Genomic DNA, 22,211 nt, shown 5'->3' with positions numbered 1-22,211 from the left:
TCTAACACGCCTCTTGGTATTTGCAAGAATTCATTTCAACAATAAAAATGTATGAAGGTCTGGGTGCGGTGGCTCACGCCTATAATGTCAGCACTTTGGGAGGCCGAGGCAGGCAGATCACCTGAGATCAGGAGTTTGAAACCAGCCTGGCCAACATGGCAAAACCCCGTCTCTAGTAAATATATGAAAGCATGGTGGTGGGTGCCTGTAATCCCAGCTACTCGGGAGGCTGAGGCAGGAGAATCACTTGAACCCAGGAGGTGGAGTTTGCAGTGAGCTGAGATCGTGCCACTGCATTCCAGCCTGCGTGACAGCAAGACTCCGTCTCAAATATATATATATAACTCTTTTTGTAAACCGCTAAAGGATGAACCAGTGAACATATATTCTCAACAGTAAATGACTTCCTGGATGATAATAAGCTTTAGCAATGACTCTGACAGTGTAGCTGCTGGTGTTACGACTGGGAGAAAAAGGAATTGGGATAAGGTAAGAGAGAGAGAAGGTGCTGTCTGTGCAGCATTCAGAGATAAGCTATTGCCACAAAGGAGTTAAAGATAGAAGGCAAATTGCTATAGGAAACTATCATGCAGCTAGCTTTACAGAACAAGACCTTTGAAATATCATGGTATCTTTATGGAACTTTGTATGGAATAAGGGCTGTGGCAATTGCTCATACCCACTTAGAATTGCTGGCTATCTACAAGCAAAAATATTGTGAATCTTGGCCACGCACATTGACTTATGCCTGTAATCCCAGCACTTTGGGAGGCTGAGACGGGCAGATCACAAGGTCAAGAGTTCAAGACCAGCCTGGCCAACATGGTGAAACCCTGTCTCTACTAAAAATATAAAAATTAGCTGGGGGTGGTGGCACGCACCTGCAGTCCTAGCTACTTGGGAGGCTGGGGCAGAAGAATTGCTTGAACCCGGGAGGTGGAGGTTCCATGAGCCAAGATTGCGCCACTGCATTCTAGCCTGGGTGAGGCTTCATCTAAAAAAAAAAAAAAATTGTGAAACTTATAGCTGAGTTCTCTTTCGTTCTACAAAAGATGGTATTCCCCTGCCTTTTCCTGTGATGAGAGGTGGCGATCAGTAGTATGCCTCCTGCTAGAGCTTTTCAGGAGGGCTGGCACACTAGTCTGTTCCTGCGAAGTAATAGACATCTTCTCCTTGTTTTTATTTGATGTCAACTATTTGGGTTTTTTTTCTCTCTGGGGAAATGTTGTGATATCAAGGCAGGATGTGTATCAGCATAAAATACTGAGAATCATTTCCTTGTTGGTCAATCTGCAATCAGACATCTTTTGTGTATTTTTATTATTTCAAAATGAAAAGCAAAAAGTAATCAAATCCATGTTATATAACATTGCATATAATATAATATATACTGTATGTAATGTTATAACTATACATGTGAAGTATATATCATTTTTCTTAGTATTAAAAAATTTTTAATTGACAAAAATTGTATGTATTTGTGGTGCACAACTGGTTTGCTTGTTTTGAGATGGAGTTGCACTCTGTCACCCAGGCTGGAGTGCAGTGGCACAACCTCGGCTCACTGCAACTTCCCCTTCCTGGGTTCAAGCGATTCCCCTGCCTCAGCCTCCTAAGTGGCTGGGAATACAGGCATGTGCCACCATGCCCAGCTAATTTTTATATTTTTAGTAGAGATGGGGTTTCACCATGTTAGCCAGGCTGGTCTTGAACCCCTGACCTGAGGTGATCCTCCTGCCTTGGCCTCCCAAAGTCCTGAGATTATAGGTGTGAGCCACTGTGCCCAACCCGTGGACAACTGTTGTTCTGAAATAGGTAGACATTGTAAAGTGGCTAGTTAACATGTATATTACCTCATGTACTTATTTTCTGTGATGAGAACACTTAAAGTCTACTCTTAGCAATTTTTAAGAATACAAGAAACTCTTATTAACCATATTCATTATATTATACAGATCTTTTGAACTTATTCATCCCATGTCTAGCTGAAATGTTGTACACCTTGATCAACATTTGTATGTCCCTTTTCCCAGGCCCTGGTAACCACCATTCTACTCTGCTTCTATGTATTTGCTTTTCTTAGTTCTTATATGAAAGTAAGGTCATGTGGCATTTGTTTTTCTGTGCCTGGCTTATTTCACTTAGAACTGCTTTTAATAAAAGCGAGGTAGAGGCCAGGTGCAGTGGCTCATGCCTGTAATCTCAGCACTTTGGGAGGCCGAGGCTGGCAGATCACAAGGTCAAGAGTTCAAGACCAGCCTGGCCAACATGGTGAAACCCCATCTCTACTAAAAATACAAAAATTAACTGGGTGTGGTGGTGCGTGCCTGTAATCCCAGCTTCAGGGGCTAGGGCTCTCTGCTGCCAGGTGGGCTGGACATCCAGACTGTACCAGCTCCCCCTTAGCACAGGTGACAGAGGAGCCCAAGGTCCCTCCACTTAGACCTGTTCGTATCTCCACTCTTCAGCCTCCCCGTTGATTGAGAATGGCCAGCTGGAGTGTCCTCAGGGGTACAAGAGACTGAACCTCACTCACTGCCAAGGTAGGACCCCCAGGGCCAGGGCTGGGCTCAGGGATGCCGGGGCACACTCCCAGCACCAGACAGGAGGAGTGTCTGTCACTGCCCAAGTGGTCTCCACTAAGCCCAGCTTGGGGGAGTGGTGGGGAGCTACTGGTTCCAGGGGCCTAAGGAAATCCGGGGACTTGCTTGAGAGTGACAGAGAGCTCTGCGGGGCTGTCTGAAGGGGCAACCCCAGTCCCTGTGCTTCTACTTTCCTCCTGAGCTGGTCTCCCTGGAATGGGAAGAATTTCAACTCCACGGTGGAAAATCAAGTCAGCCTGAGTTGGGGAGGGCCTCTATGAGTTTTTCCCAACTAAGAACCTTTAACTACTCAGGCCTCCCTCCCACCTGCTTCCACACACAGCCAGGAAGGGGGACAGGGAGCACGGGAGCTTCCTGCCAAGGACAGACTCCTGGGGCTGGCAGAGGCCAGCAGGGAACAAGGTGGCTTTCCTGTGGGAATCTTTGACAACTGGACAAATAATCGTCTGTATGGCTTGCCTTGGGTGGCGCTGGGTCAGAGACAGGGGATTGACCTAGATGGCCTCCAAGGTACCCTCCCCTGGAACTTGCTTCAGAGAGAGGACTGAGGAAGCCCTGCATGACTGGGCTGTCTCCCTGGGGGGTGCCAGGCTGCAGAAGTAATTCCTAGCCTGTGGATCAGCAAAGGTGCTTGGGCGAAGCAAAAGGGCGGGCCTCTGGCCCAGCCTCATCCAGGGTCACACTCCCTCAGGAGGCAGTGGTCTGAGGGCCAAGCAGACAGTGGATGTGGGGACAAGTATGTATTTTTGCCCTTGGAGGGCACAGCGGGGCTGTTCATATCTAAACTGTCACCAGCAGCTTTTCCTCCTGGTAGGTTTCCCAGTCTAGAGCTTTAAGGTCATTCTCAGGATCTCAAATGGGCTCTCTGCCCTTTCTCCTCTGAGCCCCAGGATTCAAGACACCAAAAGACCATCCCCCCAGGAGGCCCTGTCCCTGAAACCTCCCCTTCCCACGTCTGTGGCTGTGGTCTCTGTGTCTGCGAAGGGACCTGCTTGCTCTGCATCCACACGCATCATCCCTCCTCTCTCTCCATCCTTCCCTCCTACTTCCACAGAGTATTAGAGGGGAGGTTATATGGGCTACATACACTGTGCTAGGTGCTGAGTGCACAGTGATGGAGAAGACACAGTCCTGCCCCACGTGAAGACAGACCCCTGAACAATCACATATAATGAGCAGAGTGTTCTTGAGAGGAAGCAGCAGTCACTGAGTGCTACAGGATCCCACGGTGGGGGTCCCTTCCCAGACTAGGAGGATCAGGAAAAGCTTCCTGGAAGAGGTGATACCTAAGCCAAGACTTTAAAAATGAGTACACATTGGCCAACTAAGGGGATACAAGCTCTCCAGGCAATGTGAACACCAGAAGCAAAGGAACAGTTTGTGCTGTCTGGAGTGTCCCAGAAAGCTCTGTGTATGTGGCCTGTGTACACATGGGAGATACCACAGCCAGCATCTCATCAGAGCCAACTGTTTACCCACAGACTTTGGGGAAATGGCGGAGGGCCTTGAATACCATGTTAGGGTTTGGGGGCTCCCTCTAAGAAGTGACAGGGAACCCAGAAGCTTCCTAAGCAGAGGGAAGAAAGTCAGATTTTGGTTTGGAGGCCCACATCCCACCGTGGCCACAGTCTGGAGGCATATGGATCACCACCCCTTCCCATTTCTCAGCAGCACCTTCCCAGATCTTACTGGCACTCTGTCCCAATAGGCCATCCTACCAAGGAGTAGTACCCCTTGGTGCCCAGGCTGGGTCACCTTTCAGCCCCTCGTTCCTGTGCCCAGTGCCAATTTCCCCAAACCGTGAGTGAACTGGTAGCTCTGCAGACACAGGGCTGTGTTGTCTCCCGCCCTGGAGGCAGGTGCCCCTCACAAGCAGTTCATGCTCATCATCTCTGCTGCCATCATCAAGATGGCCCCGACTCCTCGGAGCTTAGATTGTGAAGGCTGGGACTTCCCCTTGGCAGGGAGAAGCTTGCAGCAGGAAAAGGGGGGTTCCTCTTTAAGGTCACAGAGGAAACCAGTGCACCTCTCTTATTTGAAGAACAGCATGGCCTCCACTGGTCTTTGGGGGATGTGTGCAGCCTGTGCAAGGCAGGGCATTCAGGAGGACCGGGAGATGCATCCTCCTAACCATCGACCTCTGCACACCCTTGGTGTGACCCCCGATGTCCCCTTCCCCTTCAGTGCCTTCCTCCAGCCTCTGCCTCCTTTTCCTTACCAGGGTGTCCCCTCCTCCAGCTCACTGCAGATATGCTCCCAGGGTCTTGGGCTCTTCAGGGACCTCTGGAGGAAGGCTGAAGAGGAGGGACTTGGCTGCCCTTTCTCCACCTTCCAACCCAAACTGTCCCCTCGATCTGTTTCCTGTCTGCATCTCAATATGCCACTCTCTAGCTGAATGACTCTTGGCAAGTTATTCCTGGGACCTCAGTTTCTTCTCCTGTAAAATGAGGACATGTGGGCTCTTTGATAAAATTGTTTGTGAGAATTAAATGGGGTATTGTATGTTAATACCCAACAGAGTTGGTAGCATGTAATAGGTGCTCAATAAACACTAGTGCTTGAGGCCAGTCGAGACAGCTCACACTTGTAATCCCAGCACTTTGGGAGGCCCAAGTGGGCTGATTGCTTGAGGCCAGGAGTTTGAGACCAGCCATGGGCAACATGGTGAAAATGTGAGTCTACAAAAAATACAAAAATTAGCTGGATGTGGTGGTAAGCGCCCGTAATTCCAGCTACTCGAGAGACTGAGGCACAAGAATTGCTTGAACGGGGGAGACGGAGGCTGGGATGAGCTGAGATCACACCACTGATTTGCAATTTTATCTTACTGTATCCATCTAACAACACTGTCCAGCTGTTACTATCACTATCTCATTTTATAAATGAAACTGGGGCACAGGGAGAGGAATCACACTGAATGCATAGCAGCTCTTTTGTTGTTTTATTTGGAGAGAATATTTGAAGATCTCCGCCCAGCCCCTCCCCTGCATCAGGCCTCAGTGGGGCTGGCGCTTGGTCATCTCCTCCAACCCTGCAGATATCAACGAGTGCTTGACTCTGGGCCTGTGCAAGGACGCGGAGTGTGTGAACACGAGGGGCAGCTACCTGTGCACGTGCAGACCTGGCCTCATGCTGGATCCATCGCGGAGCCGCTGTGTGTGTGAGTGCTGACGGGGATGGGAGTGGAGGACACTAGGAGGCAAGATGGGACCCTTCAGATCCACAGGCCAGGCCCAGGGCAATAATTTTCCCCAGACCTGATCATCATCCCATGTGCAGGGCCTGTGTCTGCTACTCAACCTGGAGTTTGACCCAATGTGAAAAACCGGATCAGCACGTCCTGCTGGAGCAGAGACGGTTACTGCTTCACTTTTTACTCTAGGCATTTCTTCCAGACCTTCACACTTTGGAATTCATCGTTTCTATTTCTCATTTTTTTTTTTCCTTTCTAATCATTTAGCCTTGTTTTCTTGGGGGGGGCGGGGAAGGGGGGGCGGGGGGCGTGGCCTCTGCTGTGATGTTTGCTGAGCCTTAGCTGCTGAGTGACCTTTCCAGAAGGGCTGTCCCTAGCATTCATGGAGCTGCTGCCCCACCCCAGGGCCTTTCCACAATCATGTGGTCCCTTGTGGTTCTGAAGTTTCTCCTCATCTGTGAACACACAGTGAGCATTAGCATTGTGTCCAGGTATATGAGTGCATATAAGCCAGGCAGGCCTGTTTCCAGTGACTCTGTGGTTTCCAGGGGGAGAGACCAAGGTTGGCAGTACCCTCCAATGGCAGAACTGATGCCATGGCCCAGATGGGGCTTTCTGTGGGCAGGAAGGCCTGACCAGAGCTGAATAAAACTAGTCCCAACTGACCTCTGGGAGGCGGCAGCCCAGGTTGAATGGGCACCCCCAGCTCAGCAGAGTTCCCTGTGACCGGCCAAGCCCTCAGTCTGCAAACTTCCTGGTACTGGGTCTGGGAGGGCCATGGGGTTGACCAAGACTCCACTGACACCCAGAGACTGAACCCAGTGGCTCCAGGGAGAGAAGCAGCAAGAGCTATAGGAGGGGATGCTCAGAGATTGCACCTGAAGGACATGTCAGGCTGCTCTCAAGAAACCTTCGTGGTGGCAGTGGCAGGTGATCAAGGCCTCGAGAGGCTTATAGCCCTTACTTCTACTCCATATCACTTATGATCCCTTCACCAGACAGGGGTGTTTGACATCCATGGTGACTTTTATTTATTAGTCCCAGAAAGAGACCCTTAATACAGGAAAGCAGAGATGGCTCTTGAGTGTCCTTTTTTCCCTCTCTGTCCCTGGTGTTACTCCCTCCAACCTCCCACAATGGGTCACCTCCCTGTAGGTGGGAGGATGATGCGAAGTTTCTCTTCCCTTTGTTTCTGAGTTCTGCCTCCTTCCCTCCCTGCCACCTGACCGGGTCCAGTGGTGCAGTCTACAGGGCTACCCCAGTCTCCTGATATTCCCTCCTGGGTCATCTCCACCCTGGGGTTCAAAGGGACAGAGACCTTCCTTGCAGTGTCCCAAGGGAAGTGGCTGCTAGAAGCAGAGATTGCACCTGGAGATCCAGGGCTCACAGCCTGGGTGATGATTTACCTGTGGTGAGCATGTGAGCTTTGACAAGCCACTCCCACACACCTCACACTCTATTTAATCTCTATGACAATATCACAAAGAAAGTTTATTAATCAGGAGTCTTTGGATTACAAGTGACAGAAACCAAACTCAAACTTCCTTAAGCAAAAAATGAATTCTCTGGGGCTGGGCACGGTGGCTCCCACCTGTAATCCCAGCACTTTGGGAGGCTGAGGCAGGTGCATCAGTTGAGCTCAGGAGTTCAAGACCAGCCTAGGCAACATGGTGAGACTTTACAAAATATTAAATCAAATCCCTGCTCCACCATGAGCTATAGACCTCCCTGGGCCTTAGCTTCTCCATGTGTAAAATGAAGACGAGAGTGATCATTCCATGTGTCTTTTGTAAACACAGAGGCCTGTCTTTATAAAAAATTAAAAATTAGCCAGGCATGGTGGTACACAACTGTAGTCCTGGCTACTTGGAAGGCTGAGGTGGGAGGATGGCTTGAGCCCAGGAGGCAGAGGTTGCAGTGAGCTGAGATTGCAGCACTACACTGCAGCCTGGCCAACAGAGCGAGACTTCTTAAAAAAAAAAAAAAAAAAGCATTGGTTCACACAACTAGGCAGTGCAGGCATGGTGTGGCCCCAGGCTGGCTGACCCAGGCAGCCACCATGATGCAGGGTGTGCTTCTGTTTCCTCTGTGTCCGTTTCATGGTTCCTTCAAAGGTGGTCACCAGATGCCCTAGGTCTATACCCTCTCAGCCTTGCAAACGCAATAAAAAATGAGCCCCTTTTCCCTAATGCCCAGGAATAGTCTCAATGCTGATTATCATTGGATCTCCTTAGTGTAGTATCCATCCCTGATCCAATCACTGTAACCTGGGGTATGAACCACGTGCCTTTAGCCAGAAAGGTGTCAGCCTCCACGCCAGTCACATGGACCAAGGGTGGGAAACTGGTGGTTCCCATATGAGAACCAGGGTGATTATACCGGAATATGGCGCATAGACTCTGGGCAGGCAGAAATACAGGGGCCCCTGCTATGGAATGATTATTCTTATCTTCATTTTACATTTGAAGAAGCTAAGGCCCAGGGAGGTCCTATAGTTCATGGCGGAGCAGGGATTCAAACTCGGTCTGCTGCATCCTGGGCCTGACCAGGACTTCCCCAGAATCATTCATTCCTCAACTTTGATTGATGTCCTCTTCACCCTACCTCTCCTCCTCTTAGAATCCAGTCCACCCTCTATGGATTCCAGACTTCCAACTTGGCATGCCTCCTCATCTTCCATTGAGATAACACAAATAAACTATTCTTTAATATTTATTATCAAAGTACAAGAAAGGAGATAAGGGTGGTGGCACTGCTATGACCTAAGCCCAGTGTAGTTCAAACTCAGTTACCCTCAGTATTTTGATTGGCTGGTTGATCTAGCCATCCATCCGTAGATTCGACAAGCATTACTGAGCATCTGCATGCACCAGACACTATGGAAGGTGCCTGGGTGCCAGAGATGACCAAGATAAGAGTCCCTGTCCTTCGAGCTCCCCATCGAGCCTTTGTTCCTTACCTTGTCTCATATTCTGGAAGACTGTGGTCCTCAGGATGTACTGCTTCCTGCTCAACCCCAGGCACATGTGGGGCCTTCAGTAAACACTTCTAAACTCAGCACCTTAGACAAGCAGCTGCATCCTCATTTCCTGCTCTCAGGTGACTCCTCCTCATGCAGCTGGGGAGTCACGGGTCTCATTCAGCACATGACATTCGCAGGTTCTGAGACATTCTACTCTGCCTCTTCCTCCTAAAGTTCTTGTGAGGATTTACAGGGCTCCAAACATCATGAGAGATACGGGCCAGGCCAGGCTGAGTGCATGTGGCCAGCCACACCTCCATCCACTGCCCTCCAAGCTGCGCATTCCCTTCCACTGGCCACCTGCCTACCTCCACGTGCTGTGTCTGTTGCAGCGGACAAGGCTATCTCCATGCTGCAGGGACTGTGCTACCGGTCGCTGGGGCCTGGCGCCTGCACCCTGCCTTTGGCCCAGCAGATCACCAAGCAGATATGCTGCTGCAGCCGCGTGGGCAAAGCATGGGGCAGCGAGTGTGAGAAATGCCCTCTGCCTGGCACAGGTAACTCCCATCTCCATCCGGGCTTTCACTCCCTCAAGGCAGATACTCCATCTTTCTCCCTCTCACTGTCCTGGGGCCTGAGCTGCTACCAGGTCCTTGTCTCTGCCATGCTTGCCCGGCTCCCTAGTGAGAGGACTCACTCACCGGCTCCCTAGTGAGAGGACTCACTCACAGTGACTACGTTGCTGGCCTGGGTAGACCTCCCTCAAGCTGGAAGACTGAAATAGTCTTCCCTGCCTGCTTACCTGCTTATCCCAACTTGGGGCTCCCTTCCTCTTTGCTCCCACAATTGCCTTGTCTCCCAGAGGGAAAGGAGGGCCCTGGTTTCCTGCAGGAACAGCACCTCTCAGCTTGTTCTCTGGCTGTTGGCTTTGCAGAGGCCTTCAGAGAGATCTGCCCTGCCGGCCACGGCTACACCTACGCGAGCTCTGACATCCGCTTGTCCATGAGGAAAGCTGAAGAGGAGGAGCTGGCCAGGCCCCCAAGGGAGCAAGGGCAGAGGAGCAGCGGGGCACTGACCAGCCCAGCAGACAGACAGCCGCTCCGAGTCATCACGGACACCTGGCTCGAGGCCAGGACCATCCCTGACAAGGGTATCTGAACTGGGGGAGATGCCTGAGGGATTCCCCTTTCCCTTAAGTTTCCAGCACCTCAGAAAACGGTGGGCATTTATCCTGGTTCCCTGGGCATCCCATCTCTGGGGTATTAGGAAAGGGAGTTTGGAGCAGCAGCACCCAGCCCTGGCAGCCTTCTCTCATGGCCTGGTACAACTGCAGGTCCCCACCTACTTCCTCTCCCATATGAGGTCAGGAGGCACTCATGCCCCAGGGAGTTTCGTGTGGAGGTGGGAAAGGTCAGCCATAGCCCCGACCCCAGCAATCAGGCCTCTCTGTCTCCTGCCCTCTGGCCATGCAGCTTCTGGGGCCGGTGCTTGCTGCAGGTCTGAACAGCTGGCAGGCGGGTCCTGGGGACCTGCATGCTAGACCCCTGGCCCTGGCCTTAGAGTCAGAGTGCTAACTCAGCCCGGCGACACTGGGCTCCAGAGGCACGGGGCTGGAGGGAGGCGGGGTATGAGGCTCTCCTTGCAAGTGCCCTGAAAGCTATAGAGAAGTCATGCTCAAGTGACTGGTAACACTGAGTGCAGGAGGCCTGGAGCATCATAAGGCCAGGAAAACTATGTGATTGCTCACATTGTTCCAGGAATCTGGACTAGACAGTGAAGTGAGGACAGAGTCCCAGTGCCGTGGACACAGGACACTGGCCAAGCCAGGAGCAACTCCACTCCTTCCTCAAACTGTTCCCCTGGCCCAGAGCCCGGGGCAGGGGGCAGCATTACCCAGCCAGGCTGGGAGGCATGGGAGGGAGGAAGTAGCAGTGCAAGGAGGTGGCTCCAGGATGGATGGGGTGGACAGGCCCAGGAGCAGGTGGGACTCCTGTCACCGGAGGCCTTACAGGAAAGCAGGGGCTTCCACTTACCAAGTGAGAGACTGCGCTGAGCTATCTTCAGGCCCTCCAGACCTGGGGTTCTGGGATTCTGTGGTGGCTTGTCCCTGCAGGGGTGACAGGCAGAGGCAGGTAGAAGAGTCCACGCTCTCTGTGCTGCTGGCCCTGCCGGGGATGTGGTCTGGGTGCAGGCTGTGAAGCCACCCAAGTGGTGGTGAGGGGAGAAGGCAGCCCGACCCTCCTCCCTGAGCTAACGCCCTCACCTTTCCCTTGCAGGTGACTCTCAGGCTGGCCAGGTGAGTGAGTCCTCTCACTAGGGAGCCGGGCAAGCATGGCAGAGACAAGGACCTGGTAGCAGCTCAGGCCCCAGGACAGTGAGAGGGAGAAAGATGGAGTATCTGTCGGATTTTACTTGAAGAGATGACCAAGTGGGAGGATTGCTCCAAAGACCCAGTTTTACCCTAAATGAAGTGATAGCAGCAGCTCCTGTTGATGGAGCAGCCCCTGTGCAAGCAGTTTCCCATTTGGGATGGGCTGAGGCCCCTTCCGAAAGGAAGTGGGAACATGTTCTGTTAGTCCTGGCCATTGATCAAGATTTAAGCACTGCAGATGGGGTGTAGAGCTGATTTCAGTTCATTCTGGGTCTGGTACTTTCTGCATCGGTTTAGTTGGACCTCAGGTCTCCTCTGGGAGTGGTGTACAGGGAAGTCAGGCACAGCTGTGAACAGCCTCAAACCACCTCACTGAGAAAGGTGCATCCAACTCCCTTCCCTGTTCCCAAGATTCCCCTGGGAAAAACTGGGCGTCCTCTTAGGAAAACAATCCAGAAGAGGAGATCTGTTTCTTCCTTTATCAGCCTTAGTCCCAACTCTTTTCCCCGACCCTCCAAATTGCATTGCTGACTGTCCCCAAATACAGTTTCTCCAAGGGGTCTTGTTCTCTCCCTGGGCTCCCATGTGATGTCCTCCCAGGCCAAAGCTCTAACCCCGGTCCCCACGGATGCAGCCAGGCTCCAGGGCCGTTTTCACCCTCTGTCCACTCTCCTCCTGTTGTGTCCCCACCTCTCAGCCACCTCTGTCCACCAGCTGTGTTGGGGGACACCAGGTATAGCCTGCAGTCCCAGCTTCTCCACACTGGCCCTGTGGCTCCAGGCACTCTAGTGAACCTCCAGAGCTTCTGTGACTGTGTTGAGATTCGGGGTTATAGCTGACACCAAACTTGCTAATTTTCCACCATGTACCCATAACTGAGCTGGCATAGTATACACATCAGCTCATTTCAACCTCCCATCATAAGATAGTTGAGAAGATGAATGAAGTGAGTGGTATAAAGCACCTGGCAGAATACCCAGCATAGAGTAAGAACTCATCAATATCAGGAAGGAATGAAAAAGTGAACGAGCCAGCTGGTAGGAAGCCTGGAGGTGGGGGTGAGTGTGGTGGAAGGCAGCACATCGCAGGGATGACAGAGGAGCCAAAAGTGACCCTCTCCTGTTTCTGTGCAGGTCATGACCAGTGTCACTCCTGCACCTGCCTGGGTCCCAGGTGAGTCCTTCTTCTTAGTGGCTCCCAGCAAAAGAGAAGGGAGGGAAAGAGAGTCCTTAATCAGGAGCAGAGTTACCATGTGTGAGCTGGTCCACGCTCACACAAATCAGAGGAGGGTGAGAAGGATGTGGCCTGTGAGTGATATTTCTGGGAGCTCTCTATACACCTAAGGTGAGGTCAGTGAGAGACTCCATGATGCTTCACAGATAGTTTTCTATGGAGTCTCACTCCAGGGAAGAGTCTCACTCTATGGAGACTCTATGGAGTCTCACTCTGTCGCCTAGGCTGGAGTGTAGTAGTATGATCTTAACTCATTGCAACCTCTGTTTCCCAGGTTCAAGCAATTCTTAGCCTGTTTCAGCCTCCCCAGTAGCTGGGACTACAAGCATGTACCACCACGCCTGGCTAATTTTTGTATTTTGAGTAGAAACGGGGTTTTACCATATTGGTCAGGCTAGTCTTGAACTCCTGACCTCAGGTGATCCACCTGCCTCAGCCTCCCAAAGTGCTGGGATTACAGGTGTGAGCCACCATGCCAGGCCATCACAGATCATTTTCTAGCCACAGAACTCTTTGTGGATTTCATGGCACCACTTGGTACATAAATCAGAACAAAGAGACAGCACTAGCTGAAACAGATGGTCGGCTGGGTTGCTAGACTCCTTCCCCCAGGAGGCTTTGTCTTACCTCCTAAAACCGCTACTTGCCTGTCACTGGTGTTGGGTTCAGACCTTGGAAGGCTGAGCTCATGGTTCCTGTAAAACAGAAGACACTGATGCCTGTCTTGCGGCATCTCAAGGCAAATAAGATGTTGGTATTTGTGGCAGAGCTCTGTAAGCGGTGAAATGCTTTGTCAGCAGAAGGGAAAGAATGTTGGAGTGCAAATCAGGAGACCCAGGTGTCAGCTGTGCCTCCAACAAGCTGGCTGGCCTTAGACAAGTAGCCATTTCTGTAAGCCTCAGTCTCCTGTCCCTGAAATGGAGGATTGGGCTGGATGTCCTCCAAGGCCTGTGAGAGCTCTGAGATTCTCTAAGTGTGGCCAGATTAAGTTTCAAGAGACTGGAAGGCATGGGAGTGACCCACCCAGGCTTTACCCTTCGTCCTTGGGAGTCTGAGCAGCAGGGAAAAGGGAGGGGCTACGGTCGGCCAAGGGGCTGACCCACCTCTTCCCCTCTCTCCTCCGCAGGGGATGCCACAACCCCACCAATGCCTGAACAGGGAATTCCAGAGATACAAGAAGAACAAGTGACCCCCTCCACCAATGTGCTGGTGACCCTGAGCACCCCAGGTAGCTGCAGCCAGCCCTTTGGGGCTCCCTGCGCCCTGCCCTGAGAGCTGTGGCTGTCCAGAGCCAACTCCAGGGTGGGGGCATGAGTGGAATGCTCCCTGGCCTTTCCAACGAAGTGAAGTCTCCAGCAGGGTCCCAGCCACGCTCTGCACCCCTAGCCTCATCTTACAAAGAGCACAGGGTCCCTCTAGTGAAAACGAGAGCCCTGTCTGAGCACTGTCCAAGCCCAGAAGTGGGAAGAGAAGGGACACCATGGAAGAGGGAAGCCAGGGTCTTCCAGGAGAATCTGGGGGTCCCTTTTGAAGAAGGGGAACATGGAGAGTGTGGTCCGCTGGGGTCCTGGCTCTTCCAGGCCACACCTCCCCTGAGTCAGCAGAGTGTCTTGGCAGCAAGCAGCTGCCTGCCCACGGGAAGGGCTGATTTTCGGGAAGAAACATGGCTCTATTTCTCAAGGTTGTTTAACCAAGCCTGCATTCCTCTCCCTCTGGTCAGCTACAGTGATGGGAGTGAGGGGCGGGTGTGGAGGCAATCCTGGCAAATCCACCTTGCTCTGGAATGTGCCCTCCTTAAAGGCTTATTGTCTGGGTACTTGGTGCCGGAGAAGCAAGGCGGGTGTTGTCGCCGCTGTTCCCTGCACACGTGTGTGCCCATTCTGGGGACTCCTCCTCCTTTAACCTCAAGACTGGATCCAGAAACCCAAGTCACCTTGGGTCGGGGGTGAGGGTAGAGGTGGGGTTCTAAATTTCTTCCAGCAGAGGGAAAGCCCCTGCAGCCTGGGAGAAAGTCCAGAGAGTGGGGAGCAGAGGTTCAGCCTTCCCAGGTGTACCCCACTGACCTCTCAGGACCTCTATCCTCTGGGCTTAAAGTGCTGTTCCAGGGAGCGTCCTCTTCTGTCCTCTGCTCAGCAGGCAGAGTGCATGGAGGAGTGCTGAGTTTCTAACAAGGAAAATGGGTGTGGAGGAAGGGATGGGAATCAGGAGGCAGGGGGCAGGGGGCAGGCCAAGCTCAGCAGCAGCTCTTGACATGTGGGTGAGTGTCCTTACCATCACCACCAGCCTCAGCCTTTTGCCCTATCCCCCTTCTCCTCTGCCATTCTGTAACCCCATCCCTCTGGGCAGACATTTAAGACCAAGCTGAGGGCCCCTACCACCCCCCAGGTGGACACAAACTTGGAGCCAGGCCCAGGGAGAGGGTAACCTTGGGTACACATTCAATTCAGTACAATTTGGCAGACTAAGCCCCACTGTATACCCACATACAGACTACTTCCCACCCCATTCCCTTGGGCCTTCAGGTTCTCCTGAGCTGTGGGGGCAGGGCAGAGACCCCTGAGCATGTGGGCTTCAGTCAGAGACTTTAGGTTGGACACAAAGGCAGAAGGCATCATTCATTCATTCATTCATTCATCATTCATTCATTCATTCATTTGGCATGTTCTAAGTGCCAGGTACTTTTCTAGTATTAGGGATACTTTTCAGAAAGCTAGAGTTTGCTGTCTACACAGACTCCTGGTGAGTCTGCCTCCAAATTGTTTCTCAATTCTGCACCTGTCTCTCCACTTTTCACCCCATCACCACTACCCAAGGCAGACCCTCATTTAAATTATTCAACAGGTTTTAAGGGCCCACTATCCCTCCCATATCAGTTCATCCATCATCTCAGTGCCTGAGTGGCCTTTCTAAGACTGCTCTGACCCACTCCCCCGTTTCACCAACCCCCTGTTACAGGCCAGTCTCAATGTGGCATTCAAGGCTTACTCAGTGGACCCCAGCCCACCTCTCCCATTTCACCTGTGGTTTTCCCCATGCACCTTACTCACCAGATCTGTCCATCTGTCCAGGGAAAACTGGGCAGGAGTTACAGGGAGGGATGGCACTGGGCACTGGGTAGGAGTTGGGCCCATTTTTGGGGTGGGGCCAGGTTGGAGGGTTTTTGCTAGACATATGGGTGACCTATTAGATCTCAGTGAGAAGAATGCCCTACCTTGAGCTCCATCCTGGGTAGGGCTCAGGGTCCCGGGCAGAGGTCCTCTGGGGTCTTATGCAAGGCTAAACTGTGCATGGGTATGGCAGGGATGGCCTGGCTAAGGTTGGTCTTCTGAGGCCCCTAGACCCTGGCCACTGACTCTCCCCACCACACCCCACTGTCCAGCACCCATCCTGCCATAACCTCTGCTTTGCTCTGTCTCCCACAGACATTGACAGATGTGCTACTGGAGACACCAACATCTGTGGCCCTGGAACCTGTGTGAACCTCCCAGATGGATACAGATGTGTCTGCAGCCCTGGCTACCGGCTGCACCCCAGCCAGGCCTACTGTACTGGTATTCACTTGGGTGCCCTGGGCTTACTTGGCAGCTGGGGTAGATGGGAGCAGGGGCTAGGAGGCTGAGTTGAGAGTCCAGGAAGAAGCAGAAGGTCCTTGCAGTGCTGGGTGGTCAGTGAGTTTAGGAGGAGTGCAGTTCCTGTGGACAAAGCTAATGTTAACCTTCAGGGGAAGACCACTCTCAGTGAGCCCCATATGATGAGTCTCTAGGACTCCAGGAGCATGGAAGCCACCCCATTGCATACACCCTGACCTGCACCTGGAAGCCTTCTGCACTGAGATCAGCCCACTCCTCAAATTGGCCATTCTACTGCCTGCAGAGTGGACCAAGGTCTGCCCTAATTGCAAACGTCTCCACCAGGGTCATCCCTGGGGGTAGATCTGAGGCTAAGATAAACCATCACCTGTGGACCTCATTCTTCCTCCCTTCACTATGTTCAAATAAGGGAGAAACACCTACTGTGGTTTCAGAGGAGAAAGGAATCATGAGGCTACTGGAGGAAGGAGACAAGGGGCAGAGAGGAAGGGCTGGCAGTCACCCCAGGCTTCTGGTGCCTGAGTGGGCCCTATGGGCTAACTTTATGGCTTCCAGCCTTAGAGATTTTCATCTCCTCAGCCTCTCCCACTCCCTCACCCCTTCCTTGCCACACAGCACCACCCCCCGCCCTGTCCTTAATGTGGGCAGGTTGCTGGCAGGTGCCCAAAGAATGGCACCGCTGGCCCCCTTGACCTGCCTTCCTGCCTCCTCTGGTCAGATGACAACGAGTGTCTGAGGGACCCCTGCAAGGGGAAAGGGCGCTGCATCAACCGCGTGGGTTCCTACTCCTGCTTCTGCTACCCTGGCTATACGCTGGCCACCTCGGGGGCCACGCAGGAGTGTCAAGGTAAGCCAAGCTTGCCCTTGCCCTTGGCCATACCCCACAGTCTCAAGGGGTGGAAGAGGAACCAGGAGTTCACACCCCCAAACACTGTGCTGCAGAATGGGGAGTGGGCAGCTGAGGGAGGAGAGAACAGAACTCGGGCCTGGATCTGGGAGGAAGCTAACCCTATACCAGTGGCAAGGAGGGGTAGAAATCCAAAAGCCAGCAATCTCTGCAAAGGCCCTAAGGCATTGTAGGTGGAGGCAAGAGTGTCACAGGGTCAGGAGACATGCCTGGAGATGAGGACTAATCACCAGGCCCCCCAAACTCTGAGTGACAAGGAGCTGCTTTCATTTTAGGGAAGGAGAGAGACCCATGAGGGCACCAGGCTGGGGCTATTGGCAAACCAGGGAGTAGGTGTGCCTTTGAATGAGGAGCACAGGTTCCCAGCAGCTTGGAGACACTCATAGGGCTTTGAATTTCCCTGGGAAGATGTGGCCCACTGCCAGGGGACCCTGGATAAATACGCTTCCAACGCAAACCCTTTAATGATGCAAAACACTCCCCATACATTTTTTCCACATATATTTTTATGATTAAGTTCACAAATAATATAATGCAGCAGTGCTTGCTTGCCTGCCTGTCTTCCTTCCTTCCTTCCTTCCTTCCTTCCTTCCTTCCTTCCTTCCCTCCCTCCCTCCTTCCTTCCTTCCTTCCTTCCTTCCTTCCTTCCTTCCTTCCTTCCTTCCTTCCTTCCTTCCTTCCTACCTTCCTTCTCTCTCTCTCTTTCTTTCTTTTTGAGATGGAGTCTCACTCTGTTGCCAGGCTATAGTGCAGTGGCGCCATCTCAGCTCACTGCAACCTCCACCTCTCAGGTTCAAGTAATTCTCTTGCCTCAGCCTCCCAAGTAGCTGGGGTTACAGGTGCCCGCCACCACACCCAGCTAATTTTTGTATTTTTAGTAAAGATGGGTTTTCACCATGTTGGCCAGAATGGTCTCCATCTCTACCTTGTGACTGGCCCACCTTGCCAGCCTCCCAGAGTGCTGGGATTTACAGGCGTGAGCCACCACGCCCAGCCTAATGCGGTGCTTTCTAAGCAGCACCCTAAGATTCATAACCCAGTTGTAAATCCTTCACCTCAACAGGGGCCCTGCAAGTGCTTGGGGCTCACATTGCTGGTTCTGGTCAGACCCCCAGGGAGTCCAGGGAAGCTGTGTATCCTCCTGCTGCCAGGATCCCCTTGGGTTCCAATGCCCCAGGGGTCCAGTGTACAGAAAGCAAAACCATCCAGGTCCTCTCACTTGATTATGGATGGACGGGAAGTAGAAGGGGCAGACCACCTACCTTAACAGTAGAGCGGGAGAATCATGGTGGCACTCATTGCACTCTCATGAGTTGGGTGCCTATGTGACAGGCACTGTGCCAAGCTCTGAGGATGCTGAGATAAGTGAGGTATGAATGGTGACACGGTGGGATGCAGATGAGGAGGCAAGTGGTTCTGTATGAGATTATTTGGGTGCTCGAGCTGGAGCAGAATAAGAATAGCTACCATTTAATGAACACTTCTTATATGTCGGCACTGTTCCAAGCACTTAGTTACATGAAGTTCATCATCCCAACTCCATGTTGTAGAAATCCTTAGCCCCATTTAACAGTTTAGCAAACTGAGGCTTAGAGGTGAACTGAAATACCCAGGGGCCTCATACCTAGTTGTGAAAGCTAGAAAAAGAATCAAATCACCCTGGCTCCAAAGCATAGTTTGCTTCCAAAGACACATTCCCTTACCCGCAGGGTGTTGGACACTACCATGGAGCATGAACAGGAATGGAGGGAGCAGCAGGTATTCCAAGTAGAGGGAAGTGTCTCTGCAGAAACCTAAGTAGTGAACGTTCCCTGGCATGCTCTGGGAATAATGATGAATACAGTGTGACTGGAGCAGGGCTACGTAGAGGAAGAGGCCAGTGTGGGAAACGTCTCGAGTGCCAGGCTCAAGTGTTTGGATACTGTCTCACAGGCAGGGGCAGCCAGTAGAAGTCTGTAAGCAGAACGGTGGTGACTGGGTCAGCTGACTTCCAGGGAGCTGACTCAAGCAGCAGGGCTCAGAATAGCCTGGAGGAGCCAGGACAGAGGCTGAGGGAAGGGGCTTCTCTGGGCTCCAGGGATCCAGGTGGGTGTTGTGGGCCAGAGGCACTGCTCTTTGCAGACCCAGCCTGGGGAGTTGGACTGGGATGAGCAGTAGCTGCTGCAGGGAATGGGATCACCAGGACTGGCCCAGACATGGGTTTCTGCCAGGGGCCAGCCGGGGTGTCCAAGATGTCTCTGCCAGCCCCAGCAGCTGGGGGACAAGGGGTGGGGCTCAAGATTGGTTGTAAGTACTTGTAGTGGGGCTTGGCTGCCACTTGAAGAGGCTTTGTCCCAAACAACACCCACTTTCTAAAGTTTGCCAGTCTCACACAGTAATATCTCATTACTTCAATGATTTAATATTTATATTGATTGATTATTTAGATAATTTATATAATTAATATAAACCACTATAATTTATATTATATAAGTTAATATAAATAAGATACATTGTTTGCATATTAAATATCTAGGTAAATGTTTACCAATAAATGTAAGCATGTCTTCGTCCATTGGCCTGTGGGTTTCCTCATCTATAAACTGCTGGGTCCCAGTTCTGCTCAGTTTTCCAATGGTGGTGGCTGCTTTTTCCTGGGGCTCTTTAGGAGTCCATTGTAGATTCTAGATTCTTGGCTGGATTTAGAAATTGCAACGCTCCCATTTTGTCCTCTATCCTTTAAGCTTATCTACATTTCTTGGAACAGAAATTCTTAATTTTGATGTATTGAGATTCACCATTTTGCCTTATTTTTGTGTGTTTTGGGGGCTTTATTTAAGAAATCTTTCCATAACCCAAAGTCATAAAGATATTCTCCTGTACCTTGAGTTCTAGTTTTCCCTTTTATTGTATGCTTTGATTCATCTGGAGTCCACCTTTGTATGGCTGTTAAGAACCTGGCCTTTAGCTATTCACATCTCCATTTTTCTCCATGGAGCCAGGGAGTTTTCCAAACCATCGATCGGACAGTCGTCCCAGCCTCAGGGGTTAACGAGTTCTTCATCCATTCCCACACATGGCTCTGTCTATGAGTTCCCTTTTCTCTTCCATTGGGTTTAGAGCTTCTCACAGCGAACACCAGTTATTCCAGAATTGCCTGAAGAGTTATAACAATGTGGGTTCCTGGGCCCACCAGTATGTCTGGGTCAGAATCTCTGGCTGACCCAGGGATTCTGGGAATCGTGTGTTTCCCACCTTCTGGCTGTGACTTTGCTGTGCACTGGAGTTTTATGAAGCATTGCTCAAATGAAGACACTGTCCGTGAACAAATGATTCTGATTCAATTCCTTCAGGAAGCACTAATTGGGGTTCTGTGCTGGGCACTGGTGGTGCTGAGGTAATAAGGCATGTTCCCAGCAGTCAAGGAGAGCTACAGGTACACTGAAAGCTGAGCCCTCACGGAATGCTGGGTTGGGGATGAGTGGGAGGCAGTCACACTGGTGGGCAGGAAGCTGCTCCAGGCAAGGGGACAGCATGGGCAGAGGCTCAGGAACAGGTCCTGTGTGGTGAGGGTGGGAGAGGTGTGAGCGGCAGGAAACAGATGAGACACAGTCTGGGTCCGCTCATGCAAGATCTCACATGCCAGGCTGAGGAGCCTGGATTTGATGGGGTTTAACACTAGGATAATAATAGCTAACATTTCTGCAGTGTTACCTTATGCCAGGCGGGCATGGTGCTCAACACCTTACCTGGATTATCATATTTAATCTGCACAAAGACTCTGTGATGTGTCTGTATCGGTCCCAGTTTAAGGGGGAGAGTGGGAAGGTGAGGCCTTGATTGATTTAACTATGGGGACAGGGAATGGGGACTCACAAGACCCAGAGGTGATACATTAAATCAGTCCTTGAAATGGGGGCAGGGATTTGCTGGCCATCTTGAGGAAAGAGACTTCAAGTAGAAGTATTTGTGTGAACAAAGGCTTGGAGGCTGGACCACTGAAATCCATAATAGCTGAGGCTATACCAAGGGACATGTGTGAATTAGCAAATGCAGCAGAGCTGGGCCAGGTGGCAAAGGACTTGTGAGCCAGGCTGCAAGCAGGACCAGAGGTAGCGGGGGTCTCTGGCAGGAGTTTAAGCATGGGAGTGGCATGAGTGTGGTTGGGCGTGACAGGCATCACGGGACACCAAAACGACAGAAACCACACTTTACAGATCCGTGGCTGCCTAAAATGCAATCCCTCACTGGCTGTTTGGTTCCTAACCTTTAAGAAGGTCCTTAGGAAGGACTCCAAGAGGCCGGGCACAGTGGCTCACACCTGTCATCCCAACGCTTTGGGAGGTCAAGGCGGGTGGATCACTTGAGGTCAGCAGATTAAGACCAGTTTGGCCAATATAGTAAAACCCTGTCTCTACTAAAAATACAAAGAATTAGCCAGGCATGGTGGTGGGCACCTGTAATCCCAGCTACTCAGGAGGCTAAGGCAGGAGAATCACTTGAACCCGGGAAGCAGAGGTTACGGTGAGCCAAGATTGTGCCATTGCACTCCAGCCTGGGCAACAAGAGCAAAACTCTGTCTCCAAAAATAAATAAATAAATAAATAAATAAAATAAAAGGGAAGGACTCCAGGAGCAGACCCAAGGGGGATGTAGCAGGGCCAGGAGCAGGTGGGAGTCCTGTTGGCCTCCGCAGGTCATGCCATGTGGACTGCTGCCCCACCTCCAGACCAGTCCTTGCATGAGGGTGAGAAAACTGCTGTAAGGATCCCCATGGGCCCCCAAAGTAGCCTCCCCTGAGAGGAAGAAACTCAGGGCTAGCAGGGGCCTGAGCTAAATCAGTCCCAGACCTGCCCCAGGAGCCTCTCCAGCCAACTGTGGCTGCAGCAAGGATGCCTTCCCCCCACACTCCAGGCCTCAGAGTGGCATCCTTTGTCCTTGGCCTCTGGAAGGCATGCTCCAGGACCCCGCCCCCTCCACCGTCCTCCAGGGCTGGCTGTGACTCAGGGCTTTTCTGTGTGTTCACAGATATCAATGAATGCGAGCAGCCAGGGGTGTGCAGCGGGGGGCAGTGCACCAACACCGAGGGCTCCTACCACTGCGAGTGTGATCAGGGCTACATCATGGTCAGGAAAGGACACTGCCAAGGTAAGGAACAGGAAGGAGGGAGGCTGCCTACCACCCCACCCCACCACCCGCCTGTCCTTCCCTACGCACCGCCCACCACCAGCACGCCTTCTAGCTTGTCCCGCCCTGGCCCCTTAATGCTGAACCCACACCTATGGACAGAGACACGTAGGGGAATTCCTGAGTCCTTCCATTCCCTCAGTGATACTCTGGCATGCTATCTGCCCCCTGCAGCAGGGAGGCATG

The 22,211-nt window shown here is 52.0% G+C and overlaps 1 protein-coding gene across 5 annotated transcripts in view; it reads left to right on the top strand.

Moving 5' to 3' along the window:
• The window catches only part of LTBP2 (latent transforming growth factor beta binding protein 2), a 112,197-nt gene that overhangs the window by 71,918 nt on the left and 18,068 nt on the right, over window positions 1–22,211 (top strand). For all 5 annotated transcript variants that reach the window (XM_035261019.3, XM_035261018.3, XM_035261020.3 and 2 more), the window contains exons 9-18: window positions 2,469–2,543; window positions 5,641–5,763; window positions 9,151–9,315; window positions 9,693–9,908; window positions 11,035–11,054; window positions 12,263–12,302; window positions 13,489–13,590; window positions 15,785–15,913; window positions 16,671–16,799; window positions 21,867–21,986. In XM_035261019.3, coding sequence (XP_035116910.2) covers window positions 2,469–2,543; window positions 5,641–5,763; window positions 9,151–9,315; window positions 9,693–9,908; window positions 11,035–11,054; window positions 12,263–12,302; window positions 13,489–13,590; window positions 15,785–15,913; window positions 16,671–16,799; window positions 21,867–21,986 — 1,119 coding nt within the window. The remainder of the gene's footprint in view (window positions 1–2,468; window positions 2,544–5,640; window positions 5,764–9,150; window positions 9,316–9,692; window positions 9,909–11,034; window positions 11,055–12,262; window positions 12,303–13,488; window positions 13,591–15,784; window positions 15,914–16,670; window positions 16,800–21,866; window positions 21,987–22,211) is intronic.

Source organism: Callithrix jacchus, chromosome 8, assembly GCF_049354715.1.
Source record: "Callithrix jacchus isolate 240 chromosome 8, calJac240_pri, whole genome shotgun sequence".
Taxonomy (NCBI): domain Eukaryota; kingdom Metazoa; phylum Chordata; class Mammalia; order Primates; family Cebidae; genus Callithrix; species Callithrix jacchus.
This window is presented reverse-complemented; position numbering and strand designations above follow the sequence as displayed.